The sequence below is a fragment of the Saccopteryx leptura genome, chromosome 3 (genome assembly GCF_036850995.1).
Source record: "Saccopteryx leptura isolate mSacLep1 chromosome 3, mSacLep1_pri_phased_curated, whole genome shotgun sequence".
Lineage (NCBI taxonomy): Eukaryota > Metazoa > Chordata > Mammalia > Chiroptera > Emballonuridae > Saccopteryx > Saccopteryx leptura.
In genome coordinates this window covers 70,080,083-70,100,293 of record NC_089505.1, presented here as the reverse complement: position 1 = coordinate 70,100,293, position 20,211 = coordinate 70,080,083, and the positions used below count along the sequence as shown (strand labels likewise).

Sequence of the window (20,211 nt, the reverse complement as noted above, 5' to 3'; positions counted from 1 at the left end):
CCTCAATCCCTGGTGGACCACAGTGACCCACCTGCTATCAGCAACAGGAAGTAGCTCTGGGGGAAGAAAACACCACCCAGAGTCTAAAGTGTTTGTATAAGTTGTCCCAGCTGCATCAGACAGTGTGGCCAGGGAACAGCACCGAAAGGACTCTGAGAAGAGGGGATTTATTAGAAAACCCTGACCTTACAGGCTCCTTACAGTGGCCAGGAAGTGATGTCCTGGAGGGGACAGGAGGGGAGAGGGCGCATCACAAAGCAGCTCCCCTGAAGCACAGGTGTGTGTGGACACGAGAGAGCAGCCGCCAGTGTGAAAAGCCAGGATGTCCAGCCGCCAACGTGGGTGTCTGAAGGGGAAGCTCCCCGAAAGTTCTAGAGAAAGCTGTTGCTCTGTGTGCCCACCCTCTGCGGTGGCTGGTGGGGGCTTGATGTTGGTGTTGTCATCAGGGTTGGCAACTGGGAGAATGGGCTACATGTGGAACAAGGCAGAGCAAACTGTCTCCCATGTTCTGTCTGGTTTGGCAGGTGTTCACAGCAGGAGGGTAAGTCTGCTACTGGTCACACCATCCTGCCTGCTTCTTCTTGTGTGCCTTTCGGTTTGACTGTGACATTCCCCTTTTAGTGTCTATTCCCTTGAACATGTTGATGCCAAAGTCCCTGCATGAAACTCTTTCACCTGGTTCACCTGTGAGCGTGCCTATACATTGTTCTTCCCCATGATTGCATTGCCTCAATTTGTAAAAGCATGCTTCAGTATAAATTTTAGAGCAGAGGTAATTTTCATAAAAGTGAACTGGTAGCTGGGAAGTCATCTTGCTTTAAATCTGCAGATTAATTTGGATGGCATAGACTTTTACACAAGATTGCTTTTATATCCATTAACATGCATATTATTACATTTATTTACATCTTAAATGTTCCTTCATACAAATGTGTAATTCCCTCCATGGAGGAAGTACATATTGTATCTTGGTTATGTACATCTTGGAATAGATATATCATAAATTTTTATGCTATTGTTATGGCAGCTTTTATAACAGCTGATGTCTTTAATAATGTCATATAAAAATGTATTTGATTTTTATAATTTTATTTTGTGTTTTGCAACCTTGCTAACTCTCTTATTAAGCCAAGTGTACCTGTATATACTTGTGCATTTTTTTGTATACACATTCATAATGAAGAAAGATAGCTTTGTTTTCTTTTCAACTTTTGTAGCTTTTATTTATTGTAATTGCCTTTCTAGACTAGGATCTGATGCTACTGCATTAGGTAAGATGTTTGCTGAAGGCCCTGGCTGGTTGGCTCAGCGGTAGAGCGTCGGCCTGGCGTGTGGGGGACCCGGGTTCGATTCCCAGCCAGGGCACATAGGAGAAGTGCCCATTTGCTTCTCCACCCCCCCTCCTTCCTCTCTGTCTCTCTCTTCCCCTCCCACAGTCAAGGCTCCATTGGAGCAAAGATGGCCCGGGCGCTGGGGATGGCTCCTTGGCCTCTGCCCCAGGCGCTGGAGTGGCTTTGGTCGCGGCAGAGCGACGCCCCGGAGGGGCAGAGCATCGCCCCCTGGTGGGCAGAGCGTCGCTCCTGGTGGGCGTGCCAGGTGTATCCCTGTCGGGCGCATGCGGGAGTCTGTCTGACTATCTCTCCCCGTTTCCAGCTTCAGAAAAAAAAAAAAAAAATGTTTGCTGAAGACACCCTTTATGTGGTTAGGGAAATTCTACTGTATTTCTAGACAGCTGTGAGTTTTATGATGAAGACATTTGAAAGCAACCAATTCTAATTTTTTTCTCTCTTGAGATTTAGTCAGTCAAAGGCCCATCGGGAACACAGAAGCCCCACTGTGTATTTCAGCAATGGGGATTTAATGTAAAAATTTGTTATGTTAATATTGAAACACAAATGGAGCAGAAATGGAACTCTGCTTGAAATTCTTTGACCATTCTAATCTAATCCCAGGACCAAGCTTGAGTTATTTTTAGTGTTTAGATGTATTATTACAAATTTAACGACAAATAACATTATGTTAGTTTCAAGTATCCAACATGACTCGGTTAATGTATATACTTCAAGTGTTCACCACCATATCTTATTAACATTTATCACCACATAGAGTTATACACTTTTTTCTTGTGATGAGAACTTGCCAATTTTCTCTTTTAGCAGTATACTCTATTAGCAATTTTTGAATACACATCACAGTAGTAATAACTTTATTATTATATTATAATTATGTATATGTTAATATATAATTAACACCTACTATTATTTGCCATGACCAGCTCGGCAATGGGTGTGCATGAAAGGAAGGCGCTGGAGGACTTAAGAAAAAACACACATGACACAACATAGAGAAAAAAATGGGAACAGGGGACTCGCAGCTTCCAGGACTGATCCCAGATCTCTGCAGCCTCATTGTATTTATTTGTTGTTAATGTTCAGGGTTTCATAAAGAGGAGCCACAAAGGAATGAGGCAGCAACAATACTGCAAGCGGAGGACCCCAATCCCTCCAGAATTGAGGTGCCTTAGAGAGATCAGTTATACAATTTATTAAGCAGAAACATGACATCATGCATAAGAAACTAACAAACAGAATACAGTGTCCAATTTTATTATTTAGTTTTGCAAAACTGACTAGATTTCTCTTGCTCTTTGTGAGACATAACATCACACCAACTACTGTCTGATTTCTGACCTGCAGAAATCTCCAGCAGGGCCAAGTATCCGTGTCCTTGGGACTTCCCTGGGCAAGACTGCCTTTAGTCACGTGTGCTTGGTCTTGACCTTCACTTCCTCAGGATGGGAACAGAAAGTTACTCAGCGCTTTGGCTTTTCTCCAACATTTATTTGTGTCTTTTTTCATCAAGCAAATTAGCAGGACCTGGATCAAATTAGCCTAGAATGGATTCGTGGGGAGAAAGATGATTAACTCATACTTTCTTATGCATGATGTCATGTTTCTGCTTAATAAATTGTATAACTGATCTCTCTAAGGCACCTCAATTCTGGAGGGATTGGGGTCCTCCGCTTGCAGTATTATTGCTGCCTCATTCCTTTGTGGCTCCTCTTTATGAAACCCTGAACATTAACAACAAATAAATACAATGAGGCTGCAGAGATCTGGGATCAGTCCTGGAAGCTGCGAGTCCCCTGTTCCCATTTTTTTCTCTATGTTGTGTCATGTGTGTTTTTTCTTAAGTCCTCCATACTCCGCATCCTAGTCTGATGCTCTATCCACCGCACCACCGCCTGGTCAGACCATAGTTTCCCTTTCTGAACATTCTTACCAATGCTCATTATTTCTTGTCTTTTTATAATCCAGCTTGAGATTTGCTAGACTGCTCAGTGATGTTCACTGTGGGGGCACAATCATGGAAATCCTGCTTTCTTTAGCTTTGCCTGCACAAGACAATCTTCTTTACAATATATGATGAGTCTGGGGTGCATGGCAGTTGAACTGGGTACCTCTTATTCACTTGCTCCTAGGGTAGGGACAGACCCAGGTTTTATGGAGCCAGATGTTTATACAAATGTTGAGATCACTGCTTTGAAAAAACATTACAAAATGTGGCACGCATGAAATTTTCTGAAATGAGAAAATACATCACATCAAGTCACAAAAGCTAAAGTGCTAAAAACCAAAATATAAGACAATTCAGAAAGAGTGCAGACTATTTTCTTTTTTAATTCAGTGAAAGGAAAGGAGTTATAGGGATCAACTGTTTTCAATAAACAATATTATCAGTGCTTGCTGGGGCAGTGTTCTACCCACACAGGACTTGGCGTTCCAGAGTCCACACCAAAGTCTTATTTCAGAGCAGTCTAATATCTCGCTATTTTCCTACAGTTTTTAATTACAGTAACCATGCTCTATATGACGTCCTCATAATTTAATTACTTTATAATTGGAAGTTTATACCTCTGACCACTCTTACCTATTGTGCCCACCCTTGCCCTCTGCCTCTGTCAACCACCAATCTATTTTCTCTCTCTATGATTTCAATTTTTATATAAAAGATTCCACATGCAAGTGAGAATATATGGTACTTGTCTTTCTGTATATATATTGCATTTTCTTCATCTATTCATTTATCGACAGATACTTAGGTTGCTTCACCATCTTGCCTATTGTAAAGTAATGCTGCAGTAAACATAGGGGCACATGTGTCTTTTCAAGTGAGAATTTTCATTTCCTCAAAGTAAATACCCATGAGTGGAATTGCTGGATCATAGAGCAGCTCTATTTTTAATTTTTGAAAAACTGCCTTACTGATTTACATAGTGGCTGCCCCAATTTACATTCCCAGAACCAATGCAACATAGTTCCCCTTTCACTTTTTTTTTGTGTGTGTGTGTGACAGAGATAGAGAATGGGACAAATAGGGACAGAAAGACAGGTAGGGAGAGAGATGAGAAACATCGGTTCTTCGTTGCAGCTCCTTAGTTGTTCATTGATTGCTTTCTCATATGTGCCTTGACCAGGGGGTTACAGCAGACCAAGTGACCCCTTGCTCAAGCCAGCGACCTTGGGTTCAAGCCAGCGACCATGGGCTCAAGCTGGTGAGCCTTGCTCAAACCCGATGAGCCCACGCTCAAGTTGGTGACCTCGGGGTTTCAAACTTAGGTCCTCCGCATCCTAGTCTGATGCTCTATCCACCGCACCACCGCCTGGTCAGACCATAGTTCCCCTTTCTGAACATTCTTACCAATGCTCATTATTTCTTGTCTTTTTATAATCCAGCTTGAGATTTGCTAGACTGCTCAGTGATGTTCACTGTGGGGGCACAATCATGGAAATCCTGCTTTCTTTAGCTTTGCCTGCACAAGACAATCTTCTTTACAATATATGATGAGTCCGGGGTGCATGGCAGTTGAACTGGGTACCTCTTATTCACTTGCTCCTAGGGTAGGGACAGACCCAGGTTTTATGGAGCCAGATGTTTATACAAATGTTGAGATCACTGCTTTGAAAAAACATTACAAAATGTGGCACGCATGAAATTTTCTGAAATGAGAAAATACATCACATCAAGTCACAAAAGCTAAAGTGCTAAAAACCAAAATATAAGACAATTCAGAAAGAGTGCAGCCTATTTTCTTTTTTAATTCAGTGAAAGGAAGGGAGGCAGAGACAGACTCCCAAATGCGCCCCCATTGGGATCTGCTGCAATCCACCTGGCAAGCCCAGTAGGGGGTGATGCTCTGCCCATCTGGGGCATTGCTCCATTGCTCAGCAACTGAGCTCTTCTTAGAGCCTGAGGCAGAGGCCATGGAACCATCCTGGGGCCAACTCGTTCCAGTCAAGCCATGGCTGCAGGAAAGAGAGAGAGAGTGAGAGAGAGGGAAAGGGGGGAGGGGTGAAGAAATAGCTGGGCACTTCTCCCATGTGTCTTGACTGGGAATCAAACCCGGGACTTCTGCACTTCAGACCAATGCTCTACCACTGAGCTAACTGGCCAGAGCCAGTACAGACTATTTTATTAGCAGTATGATACACCTGTCTGGGACACCTGCACAACATATGCTCCCCACAGTTTTTTACTGATACCCTCTGATTGCCCTTTTATAGGAGAACAGTTCTCTTATATCATAATAAATGTTAAAATTATATTAATAAATATTTTTGCATAATAATATTATATTTATATAATATAGAGAATAAAAAGAGAATTTAGTTTTCCCCCAGCATGCTTGATTGAAATATTTTATTGCCTGTGTAGTTTAATAAATATTTTTTCAATCACACAACTTTTACTGAGAATGTCCGAACTGTTTCACCTCATTATCATATTTGAGAAAATGTTGATTAAGTTTTTTTCTCTCATAAAAATAAGCAGTAGGATTGCAGGTGGTTCCCACACATCACGCCAGCACTTGCTGGGGCTTTGAAAAGGGGGCTGAGTGTGTGGGGGTCCTGAAGATGGAGTTTCCTGAGCTTTAAGGCAGCAAATCTTTTGCTGTGCTGAAGTTCAGTTTTCAAGGTCCCCTGTGACTGGGGCGAGATCTCCCACCACATGACCCATTTAGAGGGGATCGGTGCACTGTCGCTGTCCCACAGACCACCAAAGCCTTGAAGGCCAACACTTGTGTATTCCATGTTTCCCAAAGTCCCTCAGAGCAAAGGGGCTTTAACACTCAACATTGCCCTTGGGTTCCACCCTCCACTGGAGTTGGGTCTACATTGCTTTCTCTCTTGCCAGCTCTTGAGTGGTCTAAAGAAAATTTAAAATGATCTTTTCCTTGATCTTACAGTAGTTTCACTTGGATGTTGAGTCCCCCTGAGGCACTGGGACCAGCTGTGACCGCAATGCTCCCGGAGTGACCTCCTTCTTGACTTAAACCTCATCTGTAAGGTGACCACTTTCAGAGTCACATCTGGACAAGGCTCTCAACCTCTGGGGGCCTGGGTGTATCCACTTGCAGGGATGGGTGGGGGAGGTGAGACAGGATGATTTCTCAGCCCCCACCACATCCCCCACGACCTGTGGAGACCAAGTTCCCCTTCCTGTTGGGGCATCCTCAGCCCCACCCCACAGCTGGGCATTTCAGTCTCAGACACAGTGACTTGGACCCGCTCTGCCCTGTCAGATACAGACATGGTGCTCCTGCTGCTGCTGCCCCTGCTGTGGGGGGGTGAGTGGGCCGAGGGAGGGGGGACGGGCAGGAGGGGAAGGTGTGGGTGCTTCTTCTGAGCCTCCGTGTCTCTGCAGGGTCCCTGCAGGAGCAGCCAGGCTATGAGCTCCAAGTGGAGGAATCGGTGGCAGTACAGGAGGGTCTGTGCGTCCACGTGCCCTGCTCCTTCTCCTACCCGGGGAGTTCGTCTCCTTCCCATTATACAATTTATACGTCCTTGTACCAGAATGGGGCCTACCCAAATTATGCTGATCCTGTGGCCACAAACAACCGAGGTAAAAGAGTGAAGAAGGAGTTCCAGAACCGATTCCTCCTCGCGGACCCAGGGACCAACAACTGTTCCTTGAGCATCAGAGATGCCAGAATGAGTGACTCAGGAATCTACTACTTCAGACTGGAGAGAAGCTATTATAGGAAATATAATAAGAAGTTGAATTTGCGGGTGACAGGTACAGCAGGGGCCCAGGAGTTGACCCAGGGAAGTGGGACCAGATCTTAAAACAGGAACAAGACACTGGGACACTCCCTGATCGAGGCTTTGGGCTCATGGTGGTCAGAAGAGACTCAGGACCTGGGGTGAGATGGAGCCCTGTGGCACATGACCCTTTCAGTGGTCCCCAACCACTGAGGTCCAAGCACCTCCTTCTCTCCTCCTCAGCCCTGACAGACAAACCCAACATCCATATTCTGGAACTCTGGAGTCTGGCCGCCCCACAGAGCTGACCTGCAGCCTGCCAGGAGCCTGCAAAGAAGGAAGCCCTTTCACGTTCTCCTGGGAGGGAAATGCTCTTGACTCACTGAACCCTCAGACCCTCAACTCCTCAGTGCTCACCTTCACCCCGAGGCCGCAGGACCATGGCACCAAAGTCACTTGTCAGGTCAAACGCCAATGGCCTTTGGTGACCGTGCAGAGAACCATCTGGCTCAATGTCTTTTGTGAGTATTGTAAGAATGGTGGTGTCCCTGGGAGTAATGGGACTGACGTGTGTGTGTGTGTGTGTGTGTGTGTGTGTGTGTGTGTGCGTGCACATGTGTATAGCGGGAGGCTAAACTAGAGAACACTCATGCATGGATCTGAGTGTAGCTGGAGATGGACCAGAGGACAGTAATTCCACCTTTCTGATCCCAGCGCCCCTCCTTGGGTAACATACATTCTGATTCTTCCCTCTGAAGTGGGGCCATGTCTTTCTGTCTCAGATGCCCCCCGGAATATCACCATAGGCATCTCCTTCAGAAATGTCACAGGTAGGAAAGAACCTTGACCCTCTGGGGCAGGGACCTGTCCTTGGTGACCTCCAGTGAGTGGGTGCCTGCTTCTGTATTCCACACCCCCCCCCCGTCTCTCTCTCTCTGTCTCACTGTCTCTGCACTTCTCTCCCCAAAGCCCTCAAGATTCTGCAGAACACCTTCTCCCTGCCCATCCTGGAGGGCGAGGCTGTGCGGCTGCTCTGTGAGGCTGACAGCAACCCCCCTGCAGAGCTGAGCTGGTTCCGGGGGTCCCCAGCCCTGAACGCAACCCCCATCTCCAGCACCGCGACCCTGGAGCTGCCCCGCGTGGGGACTGCGGAAGAAGGGGAGTTCTCCTGCCAGGCTCGGCACCCGCTGGGCTCCCAGACCATTTCTCTCAGCCTCTCCGTGGTCTGTGAGTGTGGGGACACGTGGGGGCATGTCACCTGGGTCCTGGGAGGGCAGAGGCACCGCTGACCCTGCTCTCCGTCCCCACAGACCCCCCGCAGCTGCTGGGCCCCTCCTGCTCCTGGGAGGACCAGGGTCTCTACTGCAGCTGCTCCTCCCGAGCCCAGCCGGCCCCCTCCCTGCGCTGGCGGCTGGGGGCGGGGCTGCTGGAGGGGAACAGTGATTGCTAGGACAGGGCCCTCCAATTCCTGCAGTAACTGAACCTACAGCGGGTTCTGCAATGTGGTATGGAGACAAGAGACTGAGTCCTGTAGTGGGTGGTCTCATGCCCTCTCCTCTGGGGTCAAGAGCATTTCCCTCCCAGGAGAACATGAGGCTTCCTTCTACAGCAATGCCTCCTGCAGGGTCACCTCCCGCTCAGCGGGGCCCTGGGCCAACAGCTCCCTGAGCCTCAGCTGGGAGCTCAGCGCCGGCCTCAGACTCAGCTGCGAGGCCAGCAATGTCCACGGGGCCCAGAGCGCCGCTGTCCTGCTGCTGACCAGTTGGGTCTTTGGAGGGCAGAGTCTTTGGGAGACAGGAGTGTGTCACTGAGAAGATCGAGTTGGGGGCGGGGCCCGGCCTGGAGGGGAGTGATTGCTAGGACAGGGCCCTCCAATTCCTGCAGTAACTGAACCTACAGCGGGTTCTGCAAGGAGGTGGGGGACAAGAGATTGAGTCCTGTAGTGGGTGGTCTCACGCCCTCTCCTCTGCAGGGAAGTCCGTGTCCCAGGCAGGAGTGGTTCCTGCGGCTCTTGGAGGTGCTGGTGTCATGGCCCTGCTGTCCCTGTGCTTGTGTCTCCTCTTCCTTTACATGTAAGTCTGTGTCCCGGGGATACAGGGAGCTGGGTTGTAAGGAGAATAAAGAATCACTGAATCCCACAAAAACAGAGCAGAGTAGTAGCAGAAGGAACTTTTTGAGGGGGCAGGGTAACAGCTTTACTGAGATAAATTTCCACATATTTAAAGTGTACAATTCAATGGCTTTTAGTTTAGTTATGGAGTTGTGCACCCATCACCACAATCAACTTTAAAATGTTATTTGCTCAAAATAAAAGAAGGGAAAAAATCCCACATCTTTTGTCACCCTGCCTCTACCGACCCCAGCCCCAGTCACCCCTGACAATGTCCTGTCTCAGGACTGCCCATTCAGCCCAGTTCATGTGAATGGACTCATGCAGTACATGGTCCTTTGAGACTGACTTCTTTCCCAGAGCATGGTTCCCAGACCCATTGTCAAGGGTCCTGTGTCAGTACTTACTTTTTATTTCCAAGTAATATTCTATGGTATGGATGGGGCACCTTTTATTTGTCGTTTCATTTATTGATGGACATTTGGGCTGTTCCTACTTTTTGGTAATCGTGAAGAAAACTGTTATGATCACTTGTGTACAAGTTTCTGTGTGTAAAAGTGGTCTTTCGTGATGAAAATTCAGTGTTGGACAAACGCCTGATCATCTCACTTGCATGTCAGGAAGGTCTCCGAGTCTGGTCCCAGGATCTGGGTGCCTCAGTCATCCTGTCAGGGAGTGGGGGCCGCTGCCCACCTGTGCCTGAGCCACTCTGGCTGCTGACTTCTTCCCTTAGAGTGAGAGCCCGCGGGAACCCAGCAGCTGGGAGACCCAAGATCAGGGATAGTGAGGACCCTGTCGTGGGCACGGTCACCTGGGTGAGTGGTGGGGGTGTCTTCTCATGCAGTGTGGGGGCGGGGCTTGTCCGTTCAATGAGCCCAGACTGAGCTCCTCAGCATCTCCCCGAACCGGCCCCTCTGTGGTCAGCCAGACAGACAGCTGGGAGCTGACTTCCCTCCATCTCCCGGAGCCCATGGTCAGCCTCCTGCCCACCCTGCTGACCACTGAGCCCACCTCCCTCTGCTGGGTACAGGCTGCCGGAACCATCTCCCCAAAGCTGTTACATTCTATTTATTATGGGCATGTTACCTCACATCTCTTCACCTCAGTTTCCCTATCTGTAAATGGAGGCAATAAAGTTATCATTCATATTGGGTTTTTGTGAGGATGAAATGTGAATATTAATTCATGGATATTTTCTAGTCAATTGTTGTATTAGAAAATTTTCAAAGAAAGAGTGAATAGTTGAGTTCATGAGAAATGTATATGGAGTAAGAGGATGAATGAAAAAGTGTTCCATCAGCCCAACTTCCCCTTGGGACCATGTCTGCCTTATTCTTCTCTGACACTGTTCTCCCCCCTTCACTCAGGGTTCCAGGGAAAACCCCGGGCCAGACAGGCTCCCAGATGAAATGTTGCACACTGGAGACGCCCCTCCATCAGAGGAGCAGCAGGAGCTCCAGTATGCCAACCTCAACTTTCATAGGATGAAACCACAGGAGCCTCAGGACCAGGGGGCCACCAGCTCCCCTGAATACTCAGAGATCAAGAAGACAAGCAAGTGAGGACTCGCTCAGAGCTCGGTCCCGGCCGCAGGCATCACGGCCTCTCTGGGGTTGAAGAAGTCAGGAGTAACTGATGCAGCAGGAGGAGACCTTGTGACAATATCAACATTAACTACTGTGTGAGCGTCCCCAGGCAGGGCAGAGAAGACAGGTGACGGGATGACAGGGACTTGGGCTCACATGCAGGCTTCAGTGCTCCCTAAGGCATTGTCATCAAACAGTTGACTTCACTTCTCTGTTTCTCAGTTTCCCATTCTGTACAGAGAGCTCATGCATTCTTCTCAAAGGTGGTTGTGAGGATGAAATAGACTAACGCATGGAAATCAACCAACGGAGGTCTGTCATATGGTGTGTGCTCAGGGCTTGCTGGTCTCTCTTTTCTTGAACAGTAAGGTGCTGCTGGCAAGTTCTTCTGATGCCAGGGGTCACCAGGCACAGAAGACAGGGTGGCAGTTTGTTCAAGCCATTTTCCATCTCAGAAGTTTTCATAGCTTCTTCAGGGAGAGACCAGCCCCTGGACCTGGTATCTTGTCTCACTGGGGTCATCTTGCGCACTTCACTTGTCTATTCTTCCTGCACTTCCTGACTGCCAGTCCCTTCCCTGCCCCATTTAGAGGCTCCATTGCAATCTTTTCTTTTTCTATTTTTATTTTGGTGACAGAGACAGAGAGAGACAGAGAGAGGGATAGGGACAGACAGACAGGAAGGGAGACAGATGAGAAGCATCAATTCTTAATTACAGCTCCTTAGTTGTTCATTGATTGCTTTCTCATAAGTGCCTAGACCGAAGACTACAGTAGAGTGAGTGACCCCTTGCTCAAGCTAGCAACTTTGGGCTCAAGCTGGTGAGCCTTGCTCAAACCAGATGAGCCTGCACCCAAGCTGGCGACCTCAGGATTTTGAACCTGAGTCCTCCACGTCCCAGTTTGAAGCTCTATCCACTGCACCACCACCTGGTCAGGCCCCACTGTGATCTTTTCCACAGCCGGTCAACCATAAGCAAAAGCTGATTAGGTACTTCATCACCAAAAAGGGGTTTTTCAGGGAAAAAAAAAAAAGTTGTTATGCTGTCCATGCAGCCCTAGACAGCCCTGTGCACACACCGGACAAGAAAGAAGCAGGAAGTAAGCTCTCTTTACAGAGGGGAGGAGGAAGTTAAAGGGTGGGGTTTTTATGTCCATAGGTCCGTTGTAACCATAGTTTATCCTGTAGGGCTCTCAGCACTGCATATGATGTGGCATCGTGGGTGACAGGAGGTAGAGCTGGGTACCTCATGTTCACCTGTTCCCCACCGCAAGGGCAATCCCAGGTTTTGTGGAGCCTGATATTTATACAGATGTTGAAATCACTGCTTTAAAAATGATACAAAATGTGACACACATGAATTTTCCTGAAATAAGAAAACACATCACATCAAGTCACAAAAGCTAAAATGCTGAAAACCAAAATATAAGACAACTCAGAAAAATTACAATTTTTAAAATGGAATTTATTGGGGTGACACTGGAGTCAAGTCTTTGTCCATCACCATTTATTCCCCAATTGAAAAAGTGCGATTTTTATTAGCAGTGTGGCCCACCTGTCTGGTCCACCTGCATAACACAAGTTCCCCACAGTTTTGACTGATACTCTTTGATTGTCTCTTTATAGGAGAATAATGGTACTAAAAATTAATATTATTTTAATAAGCATTGATTCTTATAATAACATTATATTTATATAATATAAAGAAGAGAATTCAGTATTTCCTCCAGCACGGTTCACTGATATTTCATTTTCTCCTGTATAGCTTAAGAAACTTTCATTCAATCACACAGCTTTCTACTGGGAGGTCTGAACTGTTTCATGTCTTTGTCAAATTTGGGAAAACATTTATGAAGTTTCTTTTTTTCATAAAAGAGCAGTGGTTTGCAGGTTGTTTCCACAATTGCTCGAGCCCTTGGTGGGTATTTGCAAGGAGACCCAGCTCGTGAGGGGTCTGAAGATAGTTTTCTGAGTTTCAGGTGGCAAATTTGCTGCTGTGTGTGGTCCAGCCTTTGAGTCCTCGCCAAATGGAGAAAGAGCTCTATTTACACATCCCGTTTTGAGGGGGCCTGAGCACCGCTGCTCTCCCACCGACACTCCAACCCTGGAGGACCAACACTTGTGCATCCCAGGTCCCCAAATACACCTCAGAACAAAGGGCTTCAGTGCTCAGCTTCCCCCCTGGGCTCCACCCTCCACTGGAGTTGGGTCTAAATTCTTTTTTTTTTTTCTTGCCAGCACCTGAGTGGTCTAAAGGAAATTTATAATTATCATTTTCCATAATGTTCAGTGGTTTTGGCTAGAGGGTGGGTCCCCTCAAGCCCCTAGGACCAACTCAGACAGCAGTGGTCCTCTGACAAGTGGTCCTCTTGACATAAACATCATCTGTAAGGTGGTCACTTTCAGACTCACATCTGGACAAGAATCTCAGCCTCTGAGGGGCCGTGGTATATCCTGCAGGCTGGAGTTATTCAGGGAGGTGAGACAAGGTGATTTATCAATCTCCACCCTACCCTGCATTGCCTGTGAAGCCTAACTTCCCCTTTCCAGGCCTGGCCACAGCTCTGTCACCCAAGGCTTCTGGTTGAGGGTTTCGTCAGCCCCACCCCACAACTGGGCATTTCCCTCCCTGACACAGGGACCTGGACCCACTCTGCCCTGTCAGACATGGTGCCCTCACTGCTGCTGGCCCTGCTGTGGGGGGTGAGTGGGCTGAGGGGAGGGGGGTGGACAGGTGAGGGAAGGGCAGGGGCTGCCACTGATCCTCTGTGTTGCTTGGGTCCCTGCAGGAGCAGGGTGACTGTGAATTCTGAGTGCAGGAATCAGTGAGGGTGCAGGAGGGTCTGTGTGTCCACCTGCCCTGCTGCTATTCCTACCTGTGGGGTTCACAGTATTTCTCTGGCAGACTCTACACCTACTGGTTCTGGCATGGTGTGTTAGTCTATGCCCGAAACTCCTACACCTGGATCACCTGTGATCATGTCTCTGCTCTTGGTGTTCAGCCATTTTGTCCTATTGCCTGTCATGCTTGTAAACATTTTACCGGATAGTGGATATTTTGTATGAAAGTTGTACTGATTTTCTGAGGCTCTGGTTGAAACATTTTCCCTCTGGGTTCCAGAACAGTCTAGAGCAGCACTGTGCGATGGAATTTTCTGTGATGGAATGTTCTGGCAGCCACTGGCCACATCTGCCCATGGAGCACTTGACATGTGTTTGGTAGGGCTGAGGAATGGAGCTTTAAGTTTAATTTAGCCACTTCAAATGTAAATAGGAGCGTGTGGCTAGGGCTCTCTTACTCTTGCTTCCTGGCAAGCAGACCAAGAAGCATCTTTTTTAATCCTGTGTGGGACTGAGTCAGTTTGGAGCTGGGTACTGGTCTCTTGCGGATGGCCCGACTTGCTCGTGAACCTGACTCTAATTTGTAATTCTACTGTGTCTTCTAACATCAAGTTTTGTTTACCCAGGTCCATGACACTGCCTACAGGAAAGTATGAGCACCATGTGGGGTCACCTCAGAGCTCTTCCCTCCCCCAGGATTCTGGCCCCGAGTCCCAACTGCCTTGATAGCTCCAGACACTACTGTCTCTGGCCCCATGACACTGCTGAAAACTCAGCTTGGATTCCCAGCCTCTTAGCCTTCGCTCTGGCTGCTTCTGGCCCCTATTGCAGAAAAAACTTCCCTCTTCTCTGGATCCTGGCTACCTTGGTTGCTCTTTGATGTCATCCAATAGATTGTTATATCTCTGTATGTGTGTGTATTTTTTCCCCATTTGGTCCCAGTATAAGTATTGTTCTGACATTAGACGTTTGATCATGACTAGAAACTTACCTTGCTTTACTTCTGTCTCTGCCCAAGTTAACCCCTCAAAGTCCTGACCTCCCAAACTAAAATAACAAGCAGCCTTCACAGCCTTTCCCCTGAGAGTCCTTCATTTTCTATTCATAGCACTCACTATCAGATCCTCTAGAACATACTTACTTCTCTGTTGTCTGTCTCCCATAAGACTGTAAACTCCACAGTGAGACATTTCTTCCTTCCTTCCTTTCTTTTTCTAAGTGAGAGGATGGGAATTAGTGAGACAGGCTCCCGCAAGTGCCCTGACTGGAATCCACAAGGCATCCTCTGAGGCTCTGGTTGAAACATTTCCCTCTGGGTTCCAGAGCAGTCTAGAGCAGTCTAGAACAAGTCTAACAAGTCTGGGGCTGATGCTAGAATCAATCGAGCCACTGGCTGCGAGAGGGGAAAAGGAAGGGGAGGAGAAGAAGATGGTCGCTTCTCATGTGTGTCCTGACTGGGGGATCGAACACCGGACATACACATGCCAGGCCAATGCTTTATCCATTCAGCCAACTGGCCAGGACCTGTTTCTTCTTCTTTTTCTTTTTTTCCACCAACCCCTACACACATTAGGAGCTCAATAAATGTATGAGTGATGCTGTGTTATCTGGCAGGGAGGGACATTTGGTCTCTGCCCTCAAATCTCAGTCCAAGTAGGAAAAACGAGACCCAAAAAGTGTGGATGGGCACACATGAGGGTCAGACCCAAGGGAAGGGGCCTGGGCTGGGTGGAAGTATCAGGAAGACTTCCAGGACCTACGAGGATCTGAGCAGGAAGATGGGACAAGGAGGGCATTCCTGACAAGGGATCAGCCCAGCAAAGCTTGGAGGTGGGACTGAAAACACCAAGTCTCCCCAGGGGTCAGGCAGGAAACTCTAGACCTCACACAGTGTGGACCAGCAGGACAGCAACCCTGAAACCCAGAGCCCCCTGGTGGCCAAACCTGAATGTGAACAACCAAGTCAGCCCGGTTTACAGAGCACTGTATCAAATCTTCACCATGGCGCTCTGACGGAGGACTTTGATTCCATTTCCAGAGGAGGAAGCTGAAGACCAGAGAAGTTGCGTCACTGACCAGGCTCACTCAGCTCTACTCCAGAAGCGGAGGTCTGGGGAGACCACCCAGCTGCTCCTCCTCACCCATCAAATGGCCACCAGGAGAGATTCAGGTGTGAGGGCGGAGGGGGCAATTCCACCGTCTTGAAGAGCCCCAGGCAGACCCTGGTTCCGCCCAGCCAGGTAATCTCATGAAGTTGCCAGTGCTCATGCTACAGCCAATGAGGTGATGCGAATGAACCGAGAGGGGGCGGCGCCTGCAGGCTGCGCGGGGCTCAGAGAAGCACCGTGTTTACTGTGAGTGACCGGTGCCCATCAAGTCAGGTGGCTGCGCTGACCCCGCTACAAATAGGAATCCTTGGTGCACAGTTGGACAGTCTGAGACCCTGGCGGAGTACGAGGCAAGCAACCCTCTAATTTCCCTCGCTCAGAAGTGGGAAGTTGTTAAGTCCCCTCCTGATTTAGACCCAGGAGCCCCGGCCCATCTTCCGGAGGGTCACGGGTAACCGGTTCCGTCCCCATCCTGACTTCACTCCGAAGCCCTGCGCAGAGGTTACTGGGGTTTATCCAGTCATCTACAGGCTCCCTGGCTCCCAGGTCGGATCCCAACGGAGAACTGTTCCCTAGAAGGTGGGGACGGCCTGGGGGGCCGGGGTTCGGACCTGCTCCTGCTCCTGCTCCCGAGGCGTCCCCGGTGGCCCCACCTCGTCGCGACCCCGGCGGCCCTTGCCGATGGCCAGGCGGGGCCGGCCGCGGTCCAGGCCGTCCAGGAGGGCGCAGGCCTGGCAGAGCGCGCGGCTGGCCAGCGCCCCGCAGCGCGAACAGGCGCCGGCGGGCGGGGGCCGTGCGGCCGGGGCCAGCGACAGGCGCTCGGCCGAGTGCACGAGGTCCAGCACCGCCGATGGCCGCGCAGCCTCCAGCAGTTTAAGCAGGTCGCGCGCGTGGCCGCGGAAGGCCTCGGGCGCGTACACGCACTCTTCCGAGAAGTAGTCGAGGCGGCGGAAGTGCGCGTACAGCACCACCTCCTTCTGCGAGGCCAGCTGCAGCGGGCGGCAGCGCGGCAGGGCGCCCCCCTCGCCCGGGGAGCCCAGGCCCCCGCCCCGGGCCAGCCGGCCTGCATCGCCCCGTAGGAAGTTCATGAGCACGGTCTCTGCCATGTCGTCGGCGTTGTGGCCTGCAGGAGATGGGGGGCAGGTCAGGAGGGGGCGAGGGGCGCTGTTGGTCAAGGGGACCCAGGGGACAAGGGGGGGCAGTCCGGTGGAAGCAGAGATGGACACAATGAGAAACGGGAGGACAGGCTCCCAAGGAGCAACTTGGGGTGTCCCCATTGCCACCCACCTACTGGGCCAGACAGGCCCTGTGTTAGGTGCCCTTTCACGGAGGGAGTAAAAGTGCTTCACGCTACAAGTACCATTTCAGCCTCAGTGCGCTTCCGTGATTGCACAGGAAAAGTCAAATGGCACCTAAGCAGAGTCCCAGGTGCCTCTGGGAATGCAAGTCACTGAGATGCATTAGGTCATTGTCACTACCTAACAGTCACCAAAACATTTAAGTTAAATCTTACTCTGCATCTTGTCATCTTATACTTGAGTCTATACAGTAAAACTTGGGTCTTCTTGGGGCTTCTCAACATCCTCTCCTCAGGGCCTTTGCATAAGCTGTTTCCTTTGTTCAGAACACCTCTTCCAAACTATTGTACATTGGTCCTTCACCTCCTTACCCATGCAGCCTTCAGGTCTCAGCTCACTCGGGAAATGCCTCCTTAATCCCCACCTTTCTCCCTGCACTAGGTCCTCCTGTTGCAAACTCACAAGTGTAATTTTCCTTATTAGCACCTATCAGGTTGCAATTCTATACGTGAGACTTGGGCAGGAGCAGAGGCTATGCTGTGCATCATAACAGCAAACGTTTACATCGTGGTCACTGCCTTTCAGCCTCTAGTCTAAGTGCTTCACACATCTAATTCTTAACATCTCTAGGACCCAGATATTATCAATATCCCCAATCTACAAAAGAGGAAACCAAGGTTAGGTACTTTGCTCTAGGCCAGGGGTCCCCAAACTACGGCCCGCGGGCCACATGCGGCCCCCTGAGGCCATTTATCCGGCCCCCACTGCACTTCCGGAAGGGGCACCTCTTTCATTGGTGGTCAGTGAGAGGAGCACATTGACCATCTCATTAGCCAAAAGCAGGCCCGTAGTTCCCATTGAAATACTGGTTAGTTTGTTGATTTAAATTTACTTGTTCTTTATTTTAAATATTGTATTTGTTCCCGTTTTGTTTTTTTACTTTAAAATAAGATATGTGCAGTGTGCATAGGGATTTGTTCATAGTTTTTTTTATAGTCCGGCCCTCCAACGGTCTGAGGGACAGTGAACTGGCCCCCTGTGTAAAAAGTTTGGGGACCCCTGCTCTAGGCTACATAGATTGTATCTCGTGCACAATAAATGGTCAATAATTATCTGCTAAAGTAATGACTGGGGGAGAATAAGAGTTATCAGAGAGGCAAAGCTGAGACAGAAAAGGAGTTAAAAGACACAGCTGCGTTTCAAACCACAGATGGGAACACAGTCCTGTACACCTTCCTTTTGTGAGGATAAACCTAAAGAATGTCAGTTAAAAATGCAAAAAATCACAGCGCTAGCCCCTAGAGGGCACCCCTCCAGCTTTCTATTTGCCATTGCGTGTGTGTGTGTGTGTGTGTGTGCGCGCGCGCGCGCGCGCGCGCCAAAATGATGGCCCTAACTCAAAAGCTTACCACACCTGCCCTTCCCCATCCCACGGACCCACCCTTACCATGCTCCTGACTCGTCAGAGGGCACTGTCCCCTTTCCCTTACTGAAAACCTCCACTGAGGACATACCCACGGTCTCCTTTTCACTTCTAGGGCATGCACCTCAGCCCCTTTTCAGTGCCTGGCCTCGTCCACGCGTGCGCCCGATCCTCCCACGAAGTTCCTCCCATTATCGAGCATATGCTCACCTCTCACGACGTGAGTGGCTCCACGAGGCGCTCCCCTTCCTCCAGTGCCCGGCGCCGCAGCACCCCGCAGAAGGTACAGCACGAGCGGCTGCGACCGGAGCCGGCCGTGCTGCGGGCCACAGCGTCCATTGTCCAGTCCCCGAAGAGGTCAGTGTAGGCCACGACGGTGAGCGGCAGCTCCTAGCGTGCCGCTTGGCCGCCAGCGCCGCGTCTCCGTAGCCACTGATGCCCTCGTCCACGGCCACCAGTTGCAGCGAGATGCTCAGACGCGGCGCCAGCTCGCGCAGCACTGTGGAGTCCTTGCTGCCGGAGGCGTCCACGGCCACCGCGGCGCCAGGCGGCAGCAGGTGGCCCGCAACCACCGTGTGCAACACCTTCGTCTCGAAGGTGGTGCAGAAGCAGGCGCCGCACCGGGCGCGGGCAGCGGAGGGCGGCGCGGGCCTTGTGGCAGGAGGCGCACTGCGAGGCAGGCATCGCGGGGTCCGGGCACGATGGGAGGGGTTGGCTTCCCCTGGACTGCGAGAGAAGGGAGGAGGCAGGTTACAGTTGGTTCTGAATTGTGGGGTCGTTGCCTCCGGGGAGGGTGCCTGGATAGCACCCAGTGAAAACCCATTGCCTGGAACACTCTTCCTTCAGCACTGTTCAAGGCAGGCATTCAAACCTCAGTTTAACCATTCATTCATTCAACAAATAACTCAGTGGATCCTAGGCACTGGGACCACTGCAGTGAATTACCAGGAAAGGTTGCAAGGACTAAAGTCTAGTAGAGGAACCAACCCATGGACAAGTAAGAAATAACTAAGATACTTTTAAAAATATGAGGAATAATAAAAAGGAATTATCGTCTGAGATGAATAGAAGGATGAGGCGTCAGGCATTAATTAGATCAGGATGGGAAGAATGTTCCAGATAGAGTTAACAGCAAAAACAAAGGACCTGAAGGGCGGGACCTGTCTGTGTTCAGTTGGCTGGAATCTGTGTTGTGGCTGACCGGGAGAGGGTAGGGGCCTTGGAGGTTGTCAGAGTGAGAAGCTTGCACTTTTCTTTAATGAAACAGGAATCACTGGATGGTTTTAACCTGTGGAGGGCGCGATCTGATTTGTATTTTAGCAAGATCCCTCAGGCTGCTAGGTGTGAGTAAGGTTGGAGAGTGGGAAGGGCAAAACAGTGGGGAGGCTTCTGCAAAGATCCAGGTGAGCAACAGTGGTAGCTCGGACTTTCACCTGGAGGGCCGCCGGGAAACAGGCATTGGGGGATCACGGAGAGGAGCGCCATCTCCGCAGGGATTCCTATTGGAATTCGCGGGAGAGAAATATGGAGGCCATCAAATCCTACACGGTAGCGCGACAAAGGGCCGGGACTAGCCCGCCGCGGGAAGGGACACCTGAGCTCAGTCTGTGCTAGTGGAAGGTCCAAGCTCCCGGAAAACGCGGAAGTAGTTAAATGAACTACGACTCCCAGAAGGCTTTGGATCTACCCGCCTACGACCCCCAGATGCCCGTGCGGCGGTTCTGCCCCCTACCGCTTACTGCTTTCGGACATGATCTTTGTGGTGACGTTACGCGCGGTGCCCGGTGCTCTCTGAATGCTGC

The 20,211-nt window shown here is 49.9% G+C and overlaps 1 protein-coding gene and 1 pseudogene across 1 annotated transcript; one reads left to right on the top strand and one right to left on the bottom strand.

Moving 5' to 3' along the window:
* The first annotated feature begins 6,545 nt into the window (after positions 1-6,545).
* LOC136399269 (sialic acid-binding Ig-like lectin 5) lies at positions 6,546-11,576 on the top strand. Its single transcript, XM_066374314.1, is given in 9 exon segments — positions 6,546-6,628; positions 6,706-7,077; positions 7,287-7,319; positions 7,322-7,564; positions 7,826-7,873; positions 8,013-8,270; positions 9,016-9,115; positions 9,887-9,968; positions 10,521-11,576. Coding segments are annotated over 9 exon segments (1,368 nt in total). The 5' UTR covers positions 6,546-6,591; the 3' UTR covers positions 10,716-11,576.
* Positions 11,577-11,697: 121 nt separating this feature from the next.
* LOC136399280 (cytoplasmic tRNA 2-thiolation protein 1-like) lies at positions 11,698-19,643 on the bottom strand (annotated as a pseudogene).
* Between the last annotated feature and the right edge of the window lie 568 nt (positions 19,644-20,211).